The sequence below is a fragment of the Orcinus orca genome, chromosome 7 (assembly GCF_937001465.1).
Source record: "Orcinus orca chromosome 7, mOrcOrc1.1, whole genome shotgun sequence".
Lineage (NCBI taxonomy): Eukaryota > Metazoa > Chordata > Mammalia > Artiodactyla > Delphinidae > Orcinus > Orcinus orca.
Genome location: NC_064565.1, coordinates 7,871,856 through 7,889,318, shown reverse-complemented (window position 1 = coordinate 7,889,318; position 17,463 = coordinate 7,871,856). Strand labels below are relative to the sequence as shown.

Here is a 17,463-nt window from a genome sequence, read left to right as displayed (position 1 = left end):
GGCTGCAGTCCTTGTTTTTGGATGGATCACTGGGTTTGTGGCACAGTCCATGCTTTAAACCAGATCTGAACAGAAGAATGGCTACTTGGCCCAGGTAGAAGTAGATGAAGTATTTGGTTTAATTTTGGATATTAATGGCGCAAGATAAGAATTTAAGTTCACCGTTTACCATACGGTTGTCCAATTGTTCAAAACCATTTGTTGAAAAGACTATCTTTTCTCCAATAAATTGTCTTTGCACTTTTGTATTATGCACTGCAAACTGTGAGGGAGGAATCAAGTTTCATTTTTCCACACTCATATCAGTATTTGTGGGTACGTTTTTGGACTTCCTATCCTATTCTGCTCCACTGATATATTTCTCACTCAATACAATAATACCACACTGTCTTGATTACTGTATCTTTAAAATGAGACTTGAAGTTAAATAGTGTCAGTCCTCCAACTCTGCTCCTCATTTGCAAAGCTGTCTTGACTACTGTAGGTACTCTTCATTTCCACATGAATTTTATAATCAGCTTGTCAATTTCTACAGAAATTTTGATTGGGAAGGGATTGAATCAATAGGTTAATCTGGGGGAAAACCAAAAAATCAACAATATTGAGTCTTCCAACCCATGAACACAGCATACTCCTCCATTATTTTAAGTCTTTTAAAATTGCTCTCAGCAATATTTTATAGTTTTTTTGTCTGTAAGTTATCCATACCTTTGGGTCAAATTTATTCCTTACTATTTCGATTTTAGGGGGAGGGTACCATAAATGGTATTTTAAAATCTCAATTTCTGATTGCATATGTATATGTATAAAGACACACAGTTGACTTTTTTTAATGCAGAAATGTTTCCTTTATTTGCCTGCAATCGACTTTTATTTACTGATCTATCCTGCAACCCTGCTAATCACACTCATTAATTCTAGTAGCTGTTTTGTAGATACCATCAGATTTTCTACATAAATAATCATATTATGTGTAAATGAATAGCTTTAATTCTCCTTCCAATCTGAATGCCTTTTACCTCTTTGCATTGTTGTGCTGCACTTGCTAAACCTGCTAAACAATGCTGAATACAACTGGTGACAGACAGCAGCAGATGTCCTTGTCTTGCTCCTGGAGATAGGGAAAGCGTTCAGCCTGTCACCATCAGGTACCACATTCTTTCTTTCTTTCATTCATTCATTCATTCGTTTATTTATGGCTGTGTTGGGTCTTCGTTGCTGTGCGTGAGCTTTCTCTAGTTGTGGCGAGCAGGGGCTACTCTTCATTGCGGTGCGTGGGCTTCTCATTGCGGTGGCTTCTCTTGCTGTGGAGCACGGGCTCTAGGCACTCAGTAGTTGTGGCTCGCGGGCTCTAGAGCGCAGGCTCAGTAGTTGTGGTGCATGGACTTAGTTGCTCCACGGTACGTGGGATCTTCCCAGACCAGGGCTCGAACCCGTGTTCCCTGCATTGGCAGGCAGATTCTTAACCACTGAGCCAACAGGGAAGTCAAGCCCTAGCTTTAACAGAGATGCCCTTTACCAAGCTGAGGAAGTTTTCTCTCATTCCCAGATTGCTGAAAGTTTTTATCAGAAACAAATGTTAGTTTGCCAAATGCTTTTCCGCCTTTCATCTATTGGGATAATCTATACAGTTTTTCTTTTTTACACTGATCAATTTTCTAATGTTAAAACAATTATTCAATACTGGCAAAAACGTCATTTGGCCTTACTGCTTTATCCTTTTACATATTGTTGGATTCAACTTTCTAAAATATTAAGAATTTTTACATCTATGCTCATGAAGGATACTGGTCTATATTTTCCTAATAACATCTGAGTCTGATTTTGATATAAAAATAAAGCTGTCCTCAAAAAAGTAAATTGGCTAGAATTCCCTCCTCAATTTTCTGAAATTGACTGTGAAGAACTGGTATTATCTGTTACTTACATGTGTGGTAGACATCACCAGTCATATATCTGGTCCTGAGGATTTATTTGTGGGAAATTCAATTTCTTAAATAGACACAGGGCCATTCAAGTCATCTAATTTTTCTTGAGTGAGCATTAAAGAATGTGTGTCCTTTGAGGAATTTGTCCATTTCATCTAAAAAGTTCAATCTGTCGGCATAAAGTTATTTAATATACTGCATCTTTCAAAAACTACATTCTGCAGTAATGAAAGCTCCCTCATTCCTGATATTGCTATAATTTGTGTGTGTGTGTGTGTATAGATAGGTAGATAGATTAGTCTAGATGGAGGTTTTATTGATGATGCTACCATTCTCAAAGAACCAACTTCTGTTTTCTTTAATTTTTCTCTATTTCTCTGTTTTCTATTTCATGGATTCTTGCTCTGATCTTTCTTAGTTGCTCACTTTGTCTTTCTTATTCTAATTTCTTAAAGTAGAAGCTGAGGTCATTGTTTAGAGATCATTTTTCTTTTATAAAAAGGCATTTCATGCTATACATCTCCTTCTAAGTACTGCTTCTGCTGGATCCCACACATTTTTATATGTTGTTTTCATTTTCACTCAGATCAAAATTCTTTCTAATTTAGCACTGATTCCTTCTTTGACCCATCAGTTTTTACATTTTAGTTATTTTTACATTTTATTTACTTTCCAAATATATGGAGGATTTTCCATACTTTATAGTAATTGATTTCTAATTAATTCCATTGTGGTCAGAGAAAATCTTTTATATAACTTGAATCTTTTTGATTTATCAGATTTGTTTTCTGGCCCAAATTACGGTCTATGTTGGCAGCTGTTCCACGTGTACTTGAAAAGAATGTGCTTTTGTTAAGTAGTGTTGTATAGTGGTAATTAGATCAAATTGGTCGATAAAGTTGTTCAAGTCTTCTGCCAAATCTTCTATCCACCTATCAGTTATATTGAGGAAGGATATTAAAATCTACAACTGTAAATCTGTTTCTCCTTGCAGCTCTGTCATTTTGTTTAATTTCATATATTTGGAAGATCTATTATTAGTTGTGTAAACATTTAGGATTATTATGTCCTCTTGATGAACTGACCACATCAACATCATAAAATGACCCTTTTTATCTCTGTTGATATTCTCTGATGTTACATCTAGTTTGTATAATATTAATATAAGCATTCTAGCTTTATTTTAATCTGTGTTAGCATATTTTCCCACCCTTTTATTTTTAATCGATTTTAAATTTTAAAAAATTAAAAAAAAATTTTTTTTAAATTAAAAAAAAATCGTTTTTAAATATAGACATGTTAAATACAAAGTTTGTTCTATGTAGCATATTGTTTGATCTTGCTTTTATATGCATTCTGACAATGACTTTTAACTGTGGTGTTTAGATCATTTAACATTTGATGTGATATTATTTTGGTTTAGATCTATACCTTACTATTTGTTTTCTATTTGTCTCATCTGTTTACTCCATTTTTTCCTTTTTCTGGTTTCTTTCGAGTACGTTTTTTGATTCACTTTAACTCCTTTGTTGGCTTATCAGATAAAACTTTTTGTTGCGTTATTTTCGGGGTTGCTTTGGCGGATGTAGAATGCATCTCTAACGATTAGAGTGTAGTCTGGGGTCATGTACTACATCATGTATAGTATAAGAACTTCACAAGAGTATATGTCCACTTCCTGCCTCTAACCCCAGCCTCTGTGCTACTGCTGCCATATATTTTACTCCTATGTATGTTTTAAGCATCTCAATTCATTTTTACCATATCCTGAAAACATTCAATTATCTCTTAAAGAGATGTATATAATAAGGGAAAACATCATGATATTAACCCATGTAGTAATTTCCTCATTCATTTGTATAGATCCCTGATTCCATCTGGTATAATCTTCCTCTGGTTTGAAGTAATTCCTTTAAATTTTTAGTTGTACAGATCTGGAGGTGGTGAATTATTTCAGCTTTTGTATGCCTGCATAAGTCTACTTCAAATTCATTCCTGAAAAAATAATTTCATTGAGTAAAAAAAATCTAGGCTGACAGTTATTTTTACTTTCACTATCTCCCACTGTATTCTAGCTTACATTATTTCTTATCAGAAATTCACCATCACCCTTTACCTTTTATTCTGTACATAACTGGTATTATTCCCCCTGGCTGCTTTAAAATATTTTGCTCCTTATCAATGGCCTTGAGCAATTTGATTATGATGTGCTTTGGTGTAGTTTCCTTCATGTTTCTCTTGCTTAGGGTTCTCTGAGCTTCTTGAATGTGTGGGTTTATAATTTTCATCAAATTTGAAATTTTTTCAGCCATTACTTCTTCAAAATCCCCATCTTCATCACTTTTGGTAACTCCAATTATGCATGTATTGGGCCATTTGAGGTTGTCCACAGCTCACTGATACTATGGTCTTTTTATATATTCTTTTTTTTTCTGTTTCATTTGGATAGTTTCTACTATTATATATTCAAGTTCACTGACCTTTTCTTCTGCAATGTTTAATCTGCCATTAATCCCATGGACTGTATTTTTCATCTTAAACATTGTATTTTTCTTGGACATTGTATTTCTTTAGGACTTTGATTTGGGCATTTAAATATCTTTCAGTCTCTACATAACATGTTCAAGTTTTTCCTCTAGCTTACTGAAGATAGAACTGTTTCAGTGTTCTTGTCTAGTAATTCTACCACTTGTGTCACTTCTGGGTCAGTTTCAATCAACCGACTTTTCTCCTTATATGGGTTGTATTTTCCTTCTCTTTTGTGTGCCTGATAATTTTTTTATAGCTTTATTGAGATAAAATTGACATATAATATTGTGTAAGTTTAAGGTGCACAATATGATTTGATAGATGTATATATTGTGAAATGGTTACTACAATAAGGTTAGTTAACAAATCCTTCACCTCACATGTTTACTTTTGTATGTGTGTAGTAAGAACATTTAAGATGTACGCTCTTAGCAACTTGCATAGGTACAATACGGTATTGTTAACTATAGTCACCATGCTGTACATTAAATCCCCGGAACTTATTGATCTCATAACTGGAAGTTTGCACTCTTTTAGCAACATCTCTCCATTTCCTCCACCCCCAACCGCTGGCAACCACGAATCTGCTCTCCATTTCTATGAGTTCAGCTTTTTTAAGATTCCACATATAAGTGAGATCATACAGTTTTTTTGTCTTTCTCTGATGCATTTCGCTTAGCATAAAGTCCTCGAAGTTCATCCATATTGCTGCAAATGGCAGGATTTCCTTTTTCATGGTTGAATAATATTCACATGCGCACACACACAACACATTTTTCTTTCTCCATTTGTCTGTCAGTGAACACTTAGTGGTTGTTTCTTTATCTTGGCTATTGTAAATAATGCTGCAATGAACATGGGGGTGCAGATATCTTTTTGAAATAGTAGTTTCATTTCCTTTGGCTATATACCCAGAAGTGAGATTATTGGATCATATGCTAATTCAATTTTAAATTTTATGAGAAACTTCCACACTGTTTCACACAGTGGCTGCACCAATTTACATTCCCATCAACAATGTACAAGGGCTCCCTTTTCTCCATACCCTTGCAAGTACTTGTTACCTCTTGTCTTCTTGATGATAGCCATTCTAACATTTGTGAGGTGATATCTTACTGTGGTTTTGATTTGCATTTCCCTGATGATTTAGTGATCTTGAGCAATTTTTCATATGCCTGTTGGCCATTTGTATGCCTCTTGGAAAAATGCTTATTCAGGTCCTTTGCCCATTTGTTAATTGGGTTATTTGGTTTTTGTTTGCTATTAAGTTGTATGAGTTTCTTATGTATTCTGGATCTTAACCCCCGATCAGTTATAAGATTTGCAAATATTTTCTCTCATTCCATAGTTTGCCTTTTCACTGTGTTGTTTCTTTTGCTGTGAAGAAGCTTTTTAGTTTGATGGAGTCCCACTTGTTTATTTTTGCCTTTGTTGCTTGTGCTTTTGCTGTCATAGCCAAAAAATCATTGCCAAGACCAATGTCAAAGAGCTTTTTCCCTATGTCTTCTTCTAGGAGTTTTATCATTTCAGGTCTTATAGCCAAGTCTTTAATCCATTTTGAGTTAATTTTTGTGAGTAGTGTAAGAGAGTGGTCCAATTTCATTCTTTTGCATTTGAATATCCAATTTTCCCAACACTACTGAAGAGACATGTGCCTGATAATTTCTGACTGGATGAACAACATGGTGAATATTATCTTGCTGGGTGCTTGGTATGTTTGTATCCATAAAAACATTCTTGAGCTTTGATCTCTACAACACGGTTAAGTTACCTGCAAACAGTTTAATCCTTTCAGGTCTTGCTTTTTAGCTTTGTTGGTGGGATCAGAAAAACACTTAGTCTATGATTAATTTCTTTCCCCTCTGTTGTGCACCATCACTCTTAGTCCTCTACTCAGTGAATTATGAGGTTTTGGGAGTAGGCACTATCCTCTGCCCTCTGTGAGCTCTGGGAATGTTCCTCCTAATCTTTTTAGGTGGTCTGTTCCCTGGCCTCTCAGATATTCTCCTCACACATGATTGTCAGTATTCACCTCTGGAGATCACTGACCGTACTTTACTTCCTGTTATCCAATGTCTTTAGGGCTGCTATTTCATGTATTTTGTCTGGTGCTTTAGTTATTTCAGATGCAAAGGGCCGTGTCATTCCAATTTGGCAGGTAGTTCCCGTTACTTTTTAAAAATTTAGTGGGTTTCGTTGCTTTGTTTGAAAAACTATGTCATTTGTGTGTCCCTTTCCCCTACTGCCATTTCCTCTGTATTTACAGTTTTAGCATCTGCATATTAACAAAATGCCAAATGTGATTCAGTGGATGACTCAGGATGAGGGGAAGGGGACTTGGGGGAAAAGGACAAGATGAAGCTCACCATACTTAGTAATCAGAAATCAAAATTCGGAACTGATTTCCCCCCAGCAGAGGGGTCATGTAGGCAAGCCTAAATAATGTCACATGAACTTATTTCTGCTAAATGAGTCATTAACATTAACTTTGAGTAGATTATTACAAATGTTGTCTTAAAAAACAAACTGTCAATACACCATACAAGCATTAACACAAACAAGAAGAGGAAAACATAACATTAAAAATGATGTTTTCACATAATACCTTCTGTTGCCATGCCCCAGCTTCCCATCTTCTGCCTCACCCCAAGAGTAAACTTCTCCTTCTGAAGAGAGGGCAAGACAGTGTTTTCCTCCTGAGTTCACAGCTACTTTCTTAATAAACACATGCTGAATGGATTCAAGTAATGTTGGGGTAGATACCGACTCTGTCCCTCCAATTCCTAGTCTGCCGCCTGCACCATACCCAGTGGCATACAGCTAAGACAAGAAAAAGTAACATAAACATCAGATTTTTATCTAAATATATTTCAGTAAATAATAAACCAATTAGTTCATTTTAGTAATTAATAACCTATATTTTAGTAATTAATAAACCAGATCAATGCTCTAGATTTTTTTACCACAGAAAAATAAAATTAAAAATCACAGGAAAGTTTAAGACTTTATTTTTGCTTTATCAGATCTCTAAAAATTAAAGAAAACATATAATTAATAGAAACCCCAAATTCAGAAAATGTATTTTGAAAACACAGTCTTTTCCCTGGAAGCATTTCTATTTTTGTCTAGAATAGCAACTACAATTAATACCAAGAAAAACAAAAACGATTTAATTAGCTACTATATGCAAATCCCAGATAAGTAACACCTACAGAAACACCCATATGAAAATTATACATATACTTAGTACTTCAGCAAGGCAGCATACAAATCACACAGCAGAATATACTACTTTTCTTTCATTCTAAGTGGGTAATTGATTTGGGACATAAAACATCTTTACCATAAAAAAAAAAAATCAAGATTGCCATTTCCAGATGCATGTCAAACACCCCTCCTATAACAATTTAAATGCTGTTTCACATTGTTTCAAATGCTCTGCTGCATTGACACAACAGTAAGGAAACTTCAAGGACTAAAACAGGAAGTGAAACCAAGAATTCAGATGGATAAATGAATCCAAAGTCAGCCTCCCCTGGGAAGGTTTTAAGGCTCTCGAGTGCACTGGGTGTGAGCAGTGAGGCGCCAAGCCTAAAAGGGAGACTCTGTAGAAAGGAGAGGCTCTGAAGTGCTTCCCCTCACTCAGACTGTGAATGAGAACTAAGAAGAAAACAAAGAGAGTTGCCTTTCTCAAAACTTGGGACTGAATGAGAGGGTGGAAAATCTCTCCTGAGAATTCGTAACTACAAAAGCTGGTCCTTGAGTTGGTTTTCAGTCTGAATTAATGCTACCTATGGTCTAAATTCCGTAGGTAGAGAATTTAATTTACAATGGCTTAAAGTTGGTAGTACCCAGGGTCACAAATTCTTGTTTGATTAGTGACTTCAAACTAGGCCTCTGACACCACAAACTTCTTAACCAGCACAGGCAGGAGACAACACGATGAAAAAGTGGAAATGTGCTGCCTTCTTCTTTTACTTTCTCTTCATTTAGATACTGCCTGATCCCTCCTCAGTCTTCTGTCTGGAACTCCTCCTCTCAGACACCTTTCATGGAGCTATTTCCCAGCAGTTTTCCATGCTTCAAAATCGTCCCATCCTATCAGAACTTTATTGTTCAGAGTCCCATTTCTGTGAGATACTTAGCTTTCTAAGATGTTAATAGATTCTGATACTTTAGGATATCATCTTTTAAAATGTGTCCATTAAATGCATGGACCCTGTAATAAAATACCTTAGCTGAGAGAAATCAAAAACAAAACAAAACGAAACATACAAGAAACAAACAAACAAAAACTAGGCCTCAAAGAATTTCTACATCAAATTTTCCAAGGAAAATGGTCAGCTCATAGTTTTAAAAATTCCCATTATCTAAAAGGAAGGAAGGCACCATGAGAGAGAGTCAGAAGAAAAAAAGCCCAATATTATGTTTAAAGAAATAAAAAGCTTGAAAGTATCCCCAAAGAATAAGAGACCAGAAGATAACCCAAAACAGAACTTCCAGAAATTAAAAAAAACATTGTTGAAACAAAAAACCCAGAAGTATTAAACAGAAGATTATAAACAGGTACAGAAATCAGACAACTAGAAAATGGATCTAAGGAAATTATCCAGCATATGGCACAGAAACACAAACAGAAGAGGAAACAGAAAAGAAGAGAGAATTTGGGATAGATCTCCTCACCTGAACATCGATCAGAACTCAGTTTCAGGTACAGATCATACAGAGAATATGGGAGAGGCAATATTTGAAAAAATGTCTGATAATTTACCAGAGTTGTTACAAGGCCACTTCTCAGAGCCAGGAAGCCCACCCCTCATCCCTCACCACCTGGCAGAAACAAAACAACACAAGAAAGGGCAGGAAAAGTAAAAAGAAACTGACATCTAAATATATTCTAGTGAAACTGTAGATCACTAAAGAAAGACCTTGAAAGCAGCTACAAAGAAAAGATTTATTACCTTCATTTGGGTAAAAATCTGACTGCTGACATCGCATTAGCAACAATGAATGCCAAAAACCAGAAGAATAAAACCTTTAATAGGCTGACTGAAAATAATGGTCAACTGAAAGTGTTATACTCTAGAACAGGGCTTGGCAAATCAGGCCCACCACCTGATTTTGCCACACCCATTCATTTACATATTCTCCACAAGCTGCTTTCATAATTGCAACAGAGACCAGACTATATGATTCCCATAGCCAAAAATACTATCCTTTACCTAGAAAAAGGACAAAGCTAAGATATTTTTAAATAAACAACAAAAACAATCAGGGGATTAACCAACAGTAGACCCTCACAAAAGGAAACTGAAAATATACACTTAAAGTAGAAGAAAAATGACTGCAGATATAAGATCTGAGACATACGAAATAATTGGTGACCAAAGATGTGTATAACATTTGGGTAAATCCAGAAAACACACGGTCTATATAAAACAACAATAATAATAATGCCTATCATTCGGGGAACAGGTTAGCGCCAAAACACAGGATAACAAAGGATCAGCCTTTTTAATTTGAGAGGAGTATAGAAATACTAATTAACTTTAGATTTTAAATATACATGTTAAAATCACCAGGGAACAACTGAAAGACAGAATTCTCCAGAAAACAGAAAAAGAGAGCTACACTTCAACCCTTGCTATGAGGCTAGCACGACCTTGATACCTTTGGCGGGTGGCCTCTGACGTGGTTCCCAAGAGTCCCTGCTTGCAGGGATTCCCGCCCCTATGTAATCCCTTCTTGGATGTGGGCTAGACCTAATGACTCTCTTCTAATGGACAGAATACAGCAAGAGGGATGGACTGTCACTTCTGGATTAGCTCACACAAGACTGACTTCTGTCTTGCTCTCATGCTCTCCTGCCCTCTCCCTTGCTTGCTCTGATGAAGCCAGCTGCCACATAGTGAGATACCAAAGAGCTGAGGGCAACCTTAGCCAACAGGTCATGGGGAGCTGAATTTTCCTCAGGCCAGCCTTGCAGCAACTGCAGCCTGATGAGAGATTCTGGGCTGGAGGCCCAAGCTAAGCCACCCAGGGAAACTGTGAAATAATAAATGTATATTGTTTTACGCCAACTGTTGTAAGTTAAACAGATAACTAATATATTGGGTTGGCCAAAAGGTTCTTTCGTTTTTTTCCGTTAAGATGGCTCTAGTAGTGCTTAGTTGTCTTTAACTTCATTTAAAACAATTTTGTTAGACTGTACTGGGACAGCTGTCATTATCAGTGTGCATTAAAAAAAAAAAATCAAAATTGGTGAATTTTTGTGTAGCCATTCTAATACTGAAGATATAGGGGGGAAAAAAGCAACAGTTTTGGCACATTACGCTTTATTATTTCAAGAAAGGTAAAAACGCAACTGAAATGCAAAAAAAGATTTGTGCATGGAAAATGCAAAAAAAAATTTGTGCACAACATTTGTGCATGTTGCTAATTTGTGTATGGAAAAGGTGCTGTGACTGACTGAACATGTCAAAAGTGGTTTGCAAAGTTTCATGCTGGAGATTTCTTGCTGGATGATGCTCCACAGTCGGGTAGACCAGTTGACGTTGACAGCAACCAAATCAAGACATTCATTAAGAACAATCAACATTGTACCACATGGGAGGTAGCCGACACGCTCAAAATATCCAAAACAAGCACTGAAAATCATTTGCAGCAGCTTGGCTATGTTAATCACTTTGATGTTTGAGTTGCGCATTAGTTAAGCAAAAAAAAAAAAAACCTTTTTGACCGTACTTCCGCATGTGATTCTCTACTGAAATGTAACAAAAAGTTCTGTTTTTAAAACAAATTGTGTTGGGCGATGAAAAGTGGATACTGTACAATAATGTGGAATGGAAGAGATCATGGGGCAAGTGAAATGAAGCACCACCAACCACACCAAGGGCCGGTCTTCATCCAAAGAAGGTGATGTTGTGTATATGGTGGGACTGGAAGAGAATTCTCTATTATGAGCTCCTTCTGGAAAACCAAACGATTAATTCTAACAAGTACCACTCCCAATTAGACCAACTGACAGCAGGACTCAACAAAAAGCGTCCAGAATTAGTCAACAGAAAACGCATAATCTTCCATCAGGATAACGTAAGACCACATGTTTGTTTGATGACCAGGCAAAAACTGTTACAGCTTGGCTGGGAAGTTCTGATTCATACGCCGTATTCACCAGACATTGCACCTTCAGATTTCCATTTATTTTGGTTTTTACAAAATTCTCTTAATGGAAAAAATGTCAATTCCCTGAATACTGTAAAAGACACCTGGAACAGTTCTTTGCTCAAAAAGGTAAAAAGTTTTGGGAACACAGAATCATGAAGTTGCCCAAAAAATGGCAGAAGGCAGTGGAACAAAACAGTGAATATGTTGTTCAATAAAGTTCTTTGTGAAAATGAAAAATGTGTCTCTTATTTTTAACCTAAAAACCGAAGGAACTTTTTGGCCAACCCAATAGTACCATAACCAGACATGGAGTGGGTAAGACAAGAATATTATGATGATTGCACTCATGATCCTGGATCTCCCCAAAATCCCAAACACAAACCAAAAAAATATAAAACAGAACCTGACCAAGTAAGGTTTTTCCAAAGAATACAAGACTATCTGATATAAGGAAAACAATTAATCCAATTCACTATATTAATCCACTAAAGGAGAAAAACATCTCTTTGATTATTTTTTAAACATAGGAAGAATGTTTGACCAAAGTCAGTACCTATTCCTAAATAGAAAAAAGAAGGGAACTTCCTTAATCTGATACAGGGCATCTACCAAAACCCCACAGTAAGTATGTAAAGGATTCCATCACAGTGTTTCCTTTGCAGCCTGGATCAAGCCAAGAATAGGCCCACTACCACCCCTGTTCAATACTGTACTGCAGCACCCACCAGCCTGATGAGCTTCATTTCTCCCTTGCACAGGAGAAAAGTAAAAGACAGGTGAACTGGAAAGGAAGGAACAAAATTTATTTACAGAACATGGCTTTATAAAGAAGACACACAACAGTTTGAGATACTAAGAAAGAAAAGAGTATAATAAGGTCACTAGACATAACGTCAGTATATAAATACTAACGATTTCCATGTATCAGTAGCAATTAATTTTTTCAAAAGATAGCATTATGGGGCTTCCCTGGTGGCGCAGTGGTTGAGTGTCTGCCTGCCGATGCAGGGGACACGGGTTCGGGCCCCGGTCCGGGAAGATCCCACAGGCCGCGGAGCGGCTGGGCCCGTGAGCCATGGCCGCTGAGCCTGCGCGTCCGGAGCCTGTGCTCCGCAACGGGAGAGGCCACAACAGTGAGAGGCCCGCATACCGCAAAAAAAAAAGATAGTATTATGATAGCAAACAAAAAGGAATACATACGTTTAACGAACTGATATGCAAACAATTATAACACGCTTTTTTATATATGCTGCATCTCAAAATAAAAAATTCTAAAACCACAGAACACATTAAAGATTAAACAGAGATACTTTAGAACGATAACTGCTTCCAGCACACCATAAGCACTGTGTACATAATCTTGAGATACTGTTTTAGCACAGAATCGTTATACATGCTGTGAACCAAACAAATGCCCTCCAGCCACAGCTGTCTCAGTTTCAGTGTATGACACAGGAAATGCACCTTCTTACCTTCCCATCAGCTGTCACTGCAAAGAGCGTCTGCTCTCCTCCAATTAACTGCACGGGTCTGAGAGCTGCAAGGGCTTCACATGGAGTGGGGACTTTAACTTTTGCACCTTCGATGCCCCCAAGCTGACCCCTATGATTATGACCCCAACCATAAATTGTTCCACTGCCGCCAGCAGAAAGAGTCCAGTCATCTGGTCGCCTGTAACAAACATTAAGAGAACAATTGACATGGGAAAGAACTGCACGTGAAGCACCATTCTCTCACAGACAACATTATTTCTTGTTTCTGATATACTAAACCTGTTCATCCACTGCACAAGTTGTTCATCTTGCTCTCTTCTAAAAATGCCGTGGCTCTCATGGAGAACATCCATGTTTTCGCCGTCTGCCATTAATTCACGAATTTTCTTAGCCACCTGGACAACATTATTATGAGATTATACATCAAACACTCATCTCTCAAGAATAAAACAAATAATACTAAGGTAAGAAGACAGGAGAGGAGGTCTCCCCACCCAAGAATATGAGGGAATGCCAACATCAACATTGTGACTTTACAGTTAATAAGTAAAATCAACATGATTATATCACGTTGAAGATATTTTAAAATGTCTAGACAGTATCATTATATCTTTACTAAAAATAAACTTTAACTGAAATTTACAGTATCAGTTTATTCATTTTCACCTATGTGCTTTTTTCTTTATGATATTCCTTGGCAAGAGAAGTGTTACTGTGTCTCATAATATTGGCATCTTTTTACACTATAAAGAAAACACTGTGCATCCCAAAAGTGGTTCCAAAATAACTTGCAATACCTCATCGAGAAACAGACGGGGCAGTGGTGTTCTCTTGTCCAGGGCCACAGCAACACGGGAGGCCATGCAGTACCTTCGGAACCAAGCCCACTTGTGCGTCTCAGCACAGCAAGGGAGAGTGTCTAATTCCAGGTCACAAGCAAGGGCTACTAGTACCTGCAGCCACCACAAATTAACAACACAGGGACACTCAGAGACACGGCTAACATTCCACTTCACCAGCACTGCCTGCCAAAGACAGCCCCCACGCAGGCTCCCTGTGGGTCCTCCTTCAGAATTCCTCATGCCAGGCTGACTGCCACATGCCCAGCAAGGGTCTTAGCATCACCAGTGATGTGGATTATTCCTACCCAGTGACTAGCAATGCACCTGACAACAGGACCTCAGGTCAGACCACTGCTACAACACTTGCCACCTAAATCAAGGCATCCGAAAGCACACTGATACTTAAAGTACAAGGGCTTAGATCACACAGTTAACTCCTGAAAATCTTTCATATTCAACTTCAGCAATAGCTACACCTGTCCTCGGGGATGCCTGATACTTGATGCACTGCACTTGATGGCTCTCTGTGGCTCTCTCATCATTTCAGAACAAGTCAAGTATTACCTTGAAGAATGGGCTGTGGAGCAGTTGTTTGCCACCTCTCACGATAGGATCTTCATATTCAAACTGCCTTTGCAAAGCTTCTGGAAGGCCTTTCACCAGGGCAGCAAGAGCACTGCCTGAAAAACTCTTCAGAAAACAACCAAATTATAACCTATCCCAGGAAACCAAATGCAGGGGAGTCGAGTGTTTTGTTCCTGTGAGTCAAATGTTTTATTACATTGATACTGTTCTCCCCTAAAACATGTGATTGATACTTTCAAATAGGAAAAAATCTAAAAGGACATGATGAACACGAAAATAAAAAAGATCATGAAAATTCACCTCAGAATGTTTGGTCTTAATTTCAGCACAGCAACTCCCAGGGAACCAGAAGGGAACTTTCTGGCCTACAAACCTCCATCTCCAACATGGTTAAGATCAAGAATTCTTTTCATAGTAACTATTTCATCCAGCAAAACAAAGGGGGTGTGGTGAGTCAGACTCATAAAGTCCAACAGACAATCCTATTCTCACAGCCTGAGAATAGGGCTGTTCTTAAAATCAAAGCCCAGCCTGAACTCAATATAGTAGCAATATAAGGGAGTCTGGATGCAAGAAAAGCTGTCTATTCCTATGTGAAACTTCCCAACTCTTCTCGGTGATTTAGAAGTTTACATTATTAAAGCAACGCTTTAGTCCCAAAGGGTCACACGACTAGAAACTGTAACGTGATGTTTCGTACCAAAGCTCTCGTTTCCCCATCATCTCCAAGTAGCCTGTTTATGTTAATTGATTGCCCAAATTCAGTTGTAAGAAGCTTCCTTAATCTTTGAAGGGCCCACATTCTGTGACTGGCAGCTGAAATGAGAAGGCAGAAAATGTCAGAGGATGACCATTTTTCTCACGGAGTGAGACAGACCTGACAACGGAGGTGCCATTTACCTAAGGCACTCAGCTGTGCGCACGCTGCCAGAGAGGCTGCAAGGCGGGGGATGATGCTTCTGTTTGAGGCAAGGTTGAGCCGGAAGTCCAACAGACAGGTTACTAAGTCCATGGACGGACAGGAGAGGACACAGCGATCAGAAAGGAGGTCTTTAGGGCCTGAAAAAAGAGCACTATAAATGTCCCCTTGCTGGACAGGGCGAGAGCTACCCCACAAGGAGACTTGGACAGATTCAACCAACAATGAGTGGGCCCCATCCCCCTGGATGCCACGGTTAGAGGGGCGCCCGGGGTGCTGCCACTGTCTTGCACATAACTACGTTCTGTACACTGACATTTTACCTGAAAAATCAAATGGCTTAAGAACTGCAACCAGCAACAGCTGGGAAACTTTGGGTGAGGATGGAAGGCTAACGCCCAACAGGCAGACAGCTGAAGCAGCTCACTGCAGTTCTGATCTTTGCCACGGCGGGGCCTTGGGCAGTGCTGTCTCCCAACACCACAGGAGAAGGTGGACCACAAAGTACTAAATGAACACGACATGTGTGTTTCCCTCGCGTGGGTCATCAAGCCTTGGTGGCCATAAGCCTCCTCCTCACCTGCAGCTGGCATGATGGGGTAGACTGTGAAGCGCCAGCCCCATCCATTCACAGACCCGTCACTGATGAACTTCCACTTCAACTCATCCCCTGGGATGCGCAGCTCGCTGGACCAGTCAGACCACTCCCGGCCTGGAGGACAGAAGCACACTGGGGTTGGGTTCACCCGTCATCAGATCAACATCAACTTCTTTAGATACAAAGTATACTTTAAGTCATTCATGCCACGTCTGAAGAATAGCTGGCTCCTCCAGCCCACTCCCCATGTGCGTTCACACCATGCCCTTCGACTCGCACTGTAGCAAGCAGTTGGGAAGTGGAGGGCAGGCAGGCACTGCTCCAACAGAGACACTCACACACAACCACGATGCTGTGTGAGAGGCCCGCAGAGACAGCCCATGCTCACACCCAGGGTCGGGGCCGCAGGGAGGTCTCTTGGGGAAGGTCTGATATAATGGTTGTTACCCAGGCAACAAAACAGAAAAGCCCCGGTCTTCCCCAAAGAGGGTGCAAATGTTCAAAGGCACAGGGGGCACCCCTGCGGCACAGGGGCAGCTCAGCAAGGAAGAGCCACCCTCAAGGGAGAGTGGAGCAGCCCAGCCAGAGCCCGGGGCCTGGGATGCCACGGAGAGGAGCTAGAGAGACAGGCGTGTGGCGTGCTACCCCAGCCAGGCTTCTACTTCGAAGTGCCGTCGGTCAGCGGTGTGGCGGCAGCCTGGAGGGAATCTTGTCGGAAGCATAGAAACCGGGGGGAACATCTCACAACACTGAAAACTATATCGACATTTGTCAAACTGCCAGAAAAAAATCCATGCTCATCTATGACACCACTTCATCCGAAGTAATGTTTTGTGAGTAAAATTCTACTGGGTCACAGCCAGGCCCATCGTTTACATTCGGTCTGTGGCTGCCTTCACTACAAAGGCAGAGGGGAGTAGTTATGTCAGGAAACGTCTGCTGACCCTTGCTCCAGGTGAAGGATAAAGAAGTCTGAAGAGATCTATGTGTGCACGCGTGCGCGCACACACACACACACACACCTGCACTGATGATTCTAAAAAGCCCAGTGAAGAGCGTGTTAACAAGCCCCTAGACAGAGTGATCTGCTCTTGCTCAGCCTCACGTTGAGCATGAGGTCGCTCAACCTCCTGAAGCACATCAGCAGAGCAGAGAGAGGCCCAAAGGAGACACCTCTCACCCACTCCAGTGCTGTCCACCACACGCACAGAACACTTCCTCCGTGTGCAACCCAAGTCCTCACTGCAATCAATTAAAACCCAAAAGCCTTTAAAGCCTTGTAGTATGTCAACATTTACCTGGCACGAGCCGGGCACTACCACACACCTTACAGCACCGTCTCCACTGACTGGCTGAGACTGGGCCCCAGGCGGCCTGTGCTCCCAACAAGGACCCGTGCTCA

General features: G+C 39.5%; 1 protein-coding gene across 9 annotated transcripts in view; it reads right to left on the bottom strand.

Annotated features, from left to right (window-relative positions):
- Positions 1-17,463, bottom strand: part of HERC2 (HECT and RLD domain containing E3 ubiquitin protein ligase 2) — a 230,679-nt gene that overhangs the window by 19,386 nt on the left and 193,830 nt on the right. For all 9 annotated transcript variants that reach the window (XM_033400202.2, XM_049712569.1, XM_004276886.4 and 6 more), the window contains 8 exons: positions 16,044-16,175; positions 15,445-15,603; positions 15,245-15,360; positions 14,524-14,649; positions 13,915-14,070; positions 13,397-13,512; positions 13,097-13,295; positions 7,063-7,277 (listed from right to left, as the gene is read on the bottom strand). In XM_033400202.2, coding sequence (XP_033256093.2) covers positions 7,063-7,277; positions 13,097-13,295; positions 13,397-13,512; positions 13,915-14,070; positions 14,524-14,649; positions 15,245-15,360; positions 15,445-15,603; positions 16,044-16,175 — 1,219 coding nt within the window. The remainder of the gene's footprint in view (positions 1-7,062; positions 7,278-13,096; positions 13,296-13,396; positions 13,513-13,914; positions 14,071-14,523; positions 14,650-15,244; positions 15,361-15,444; positions 15,604-16,043; positions 16,176-17,463) is intronic.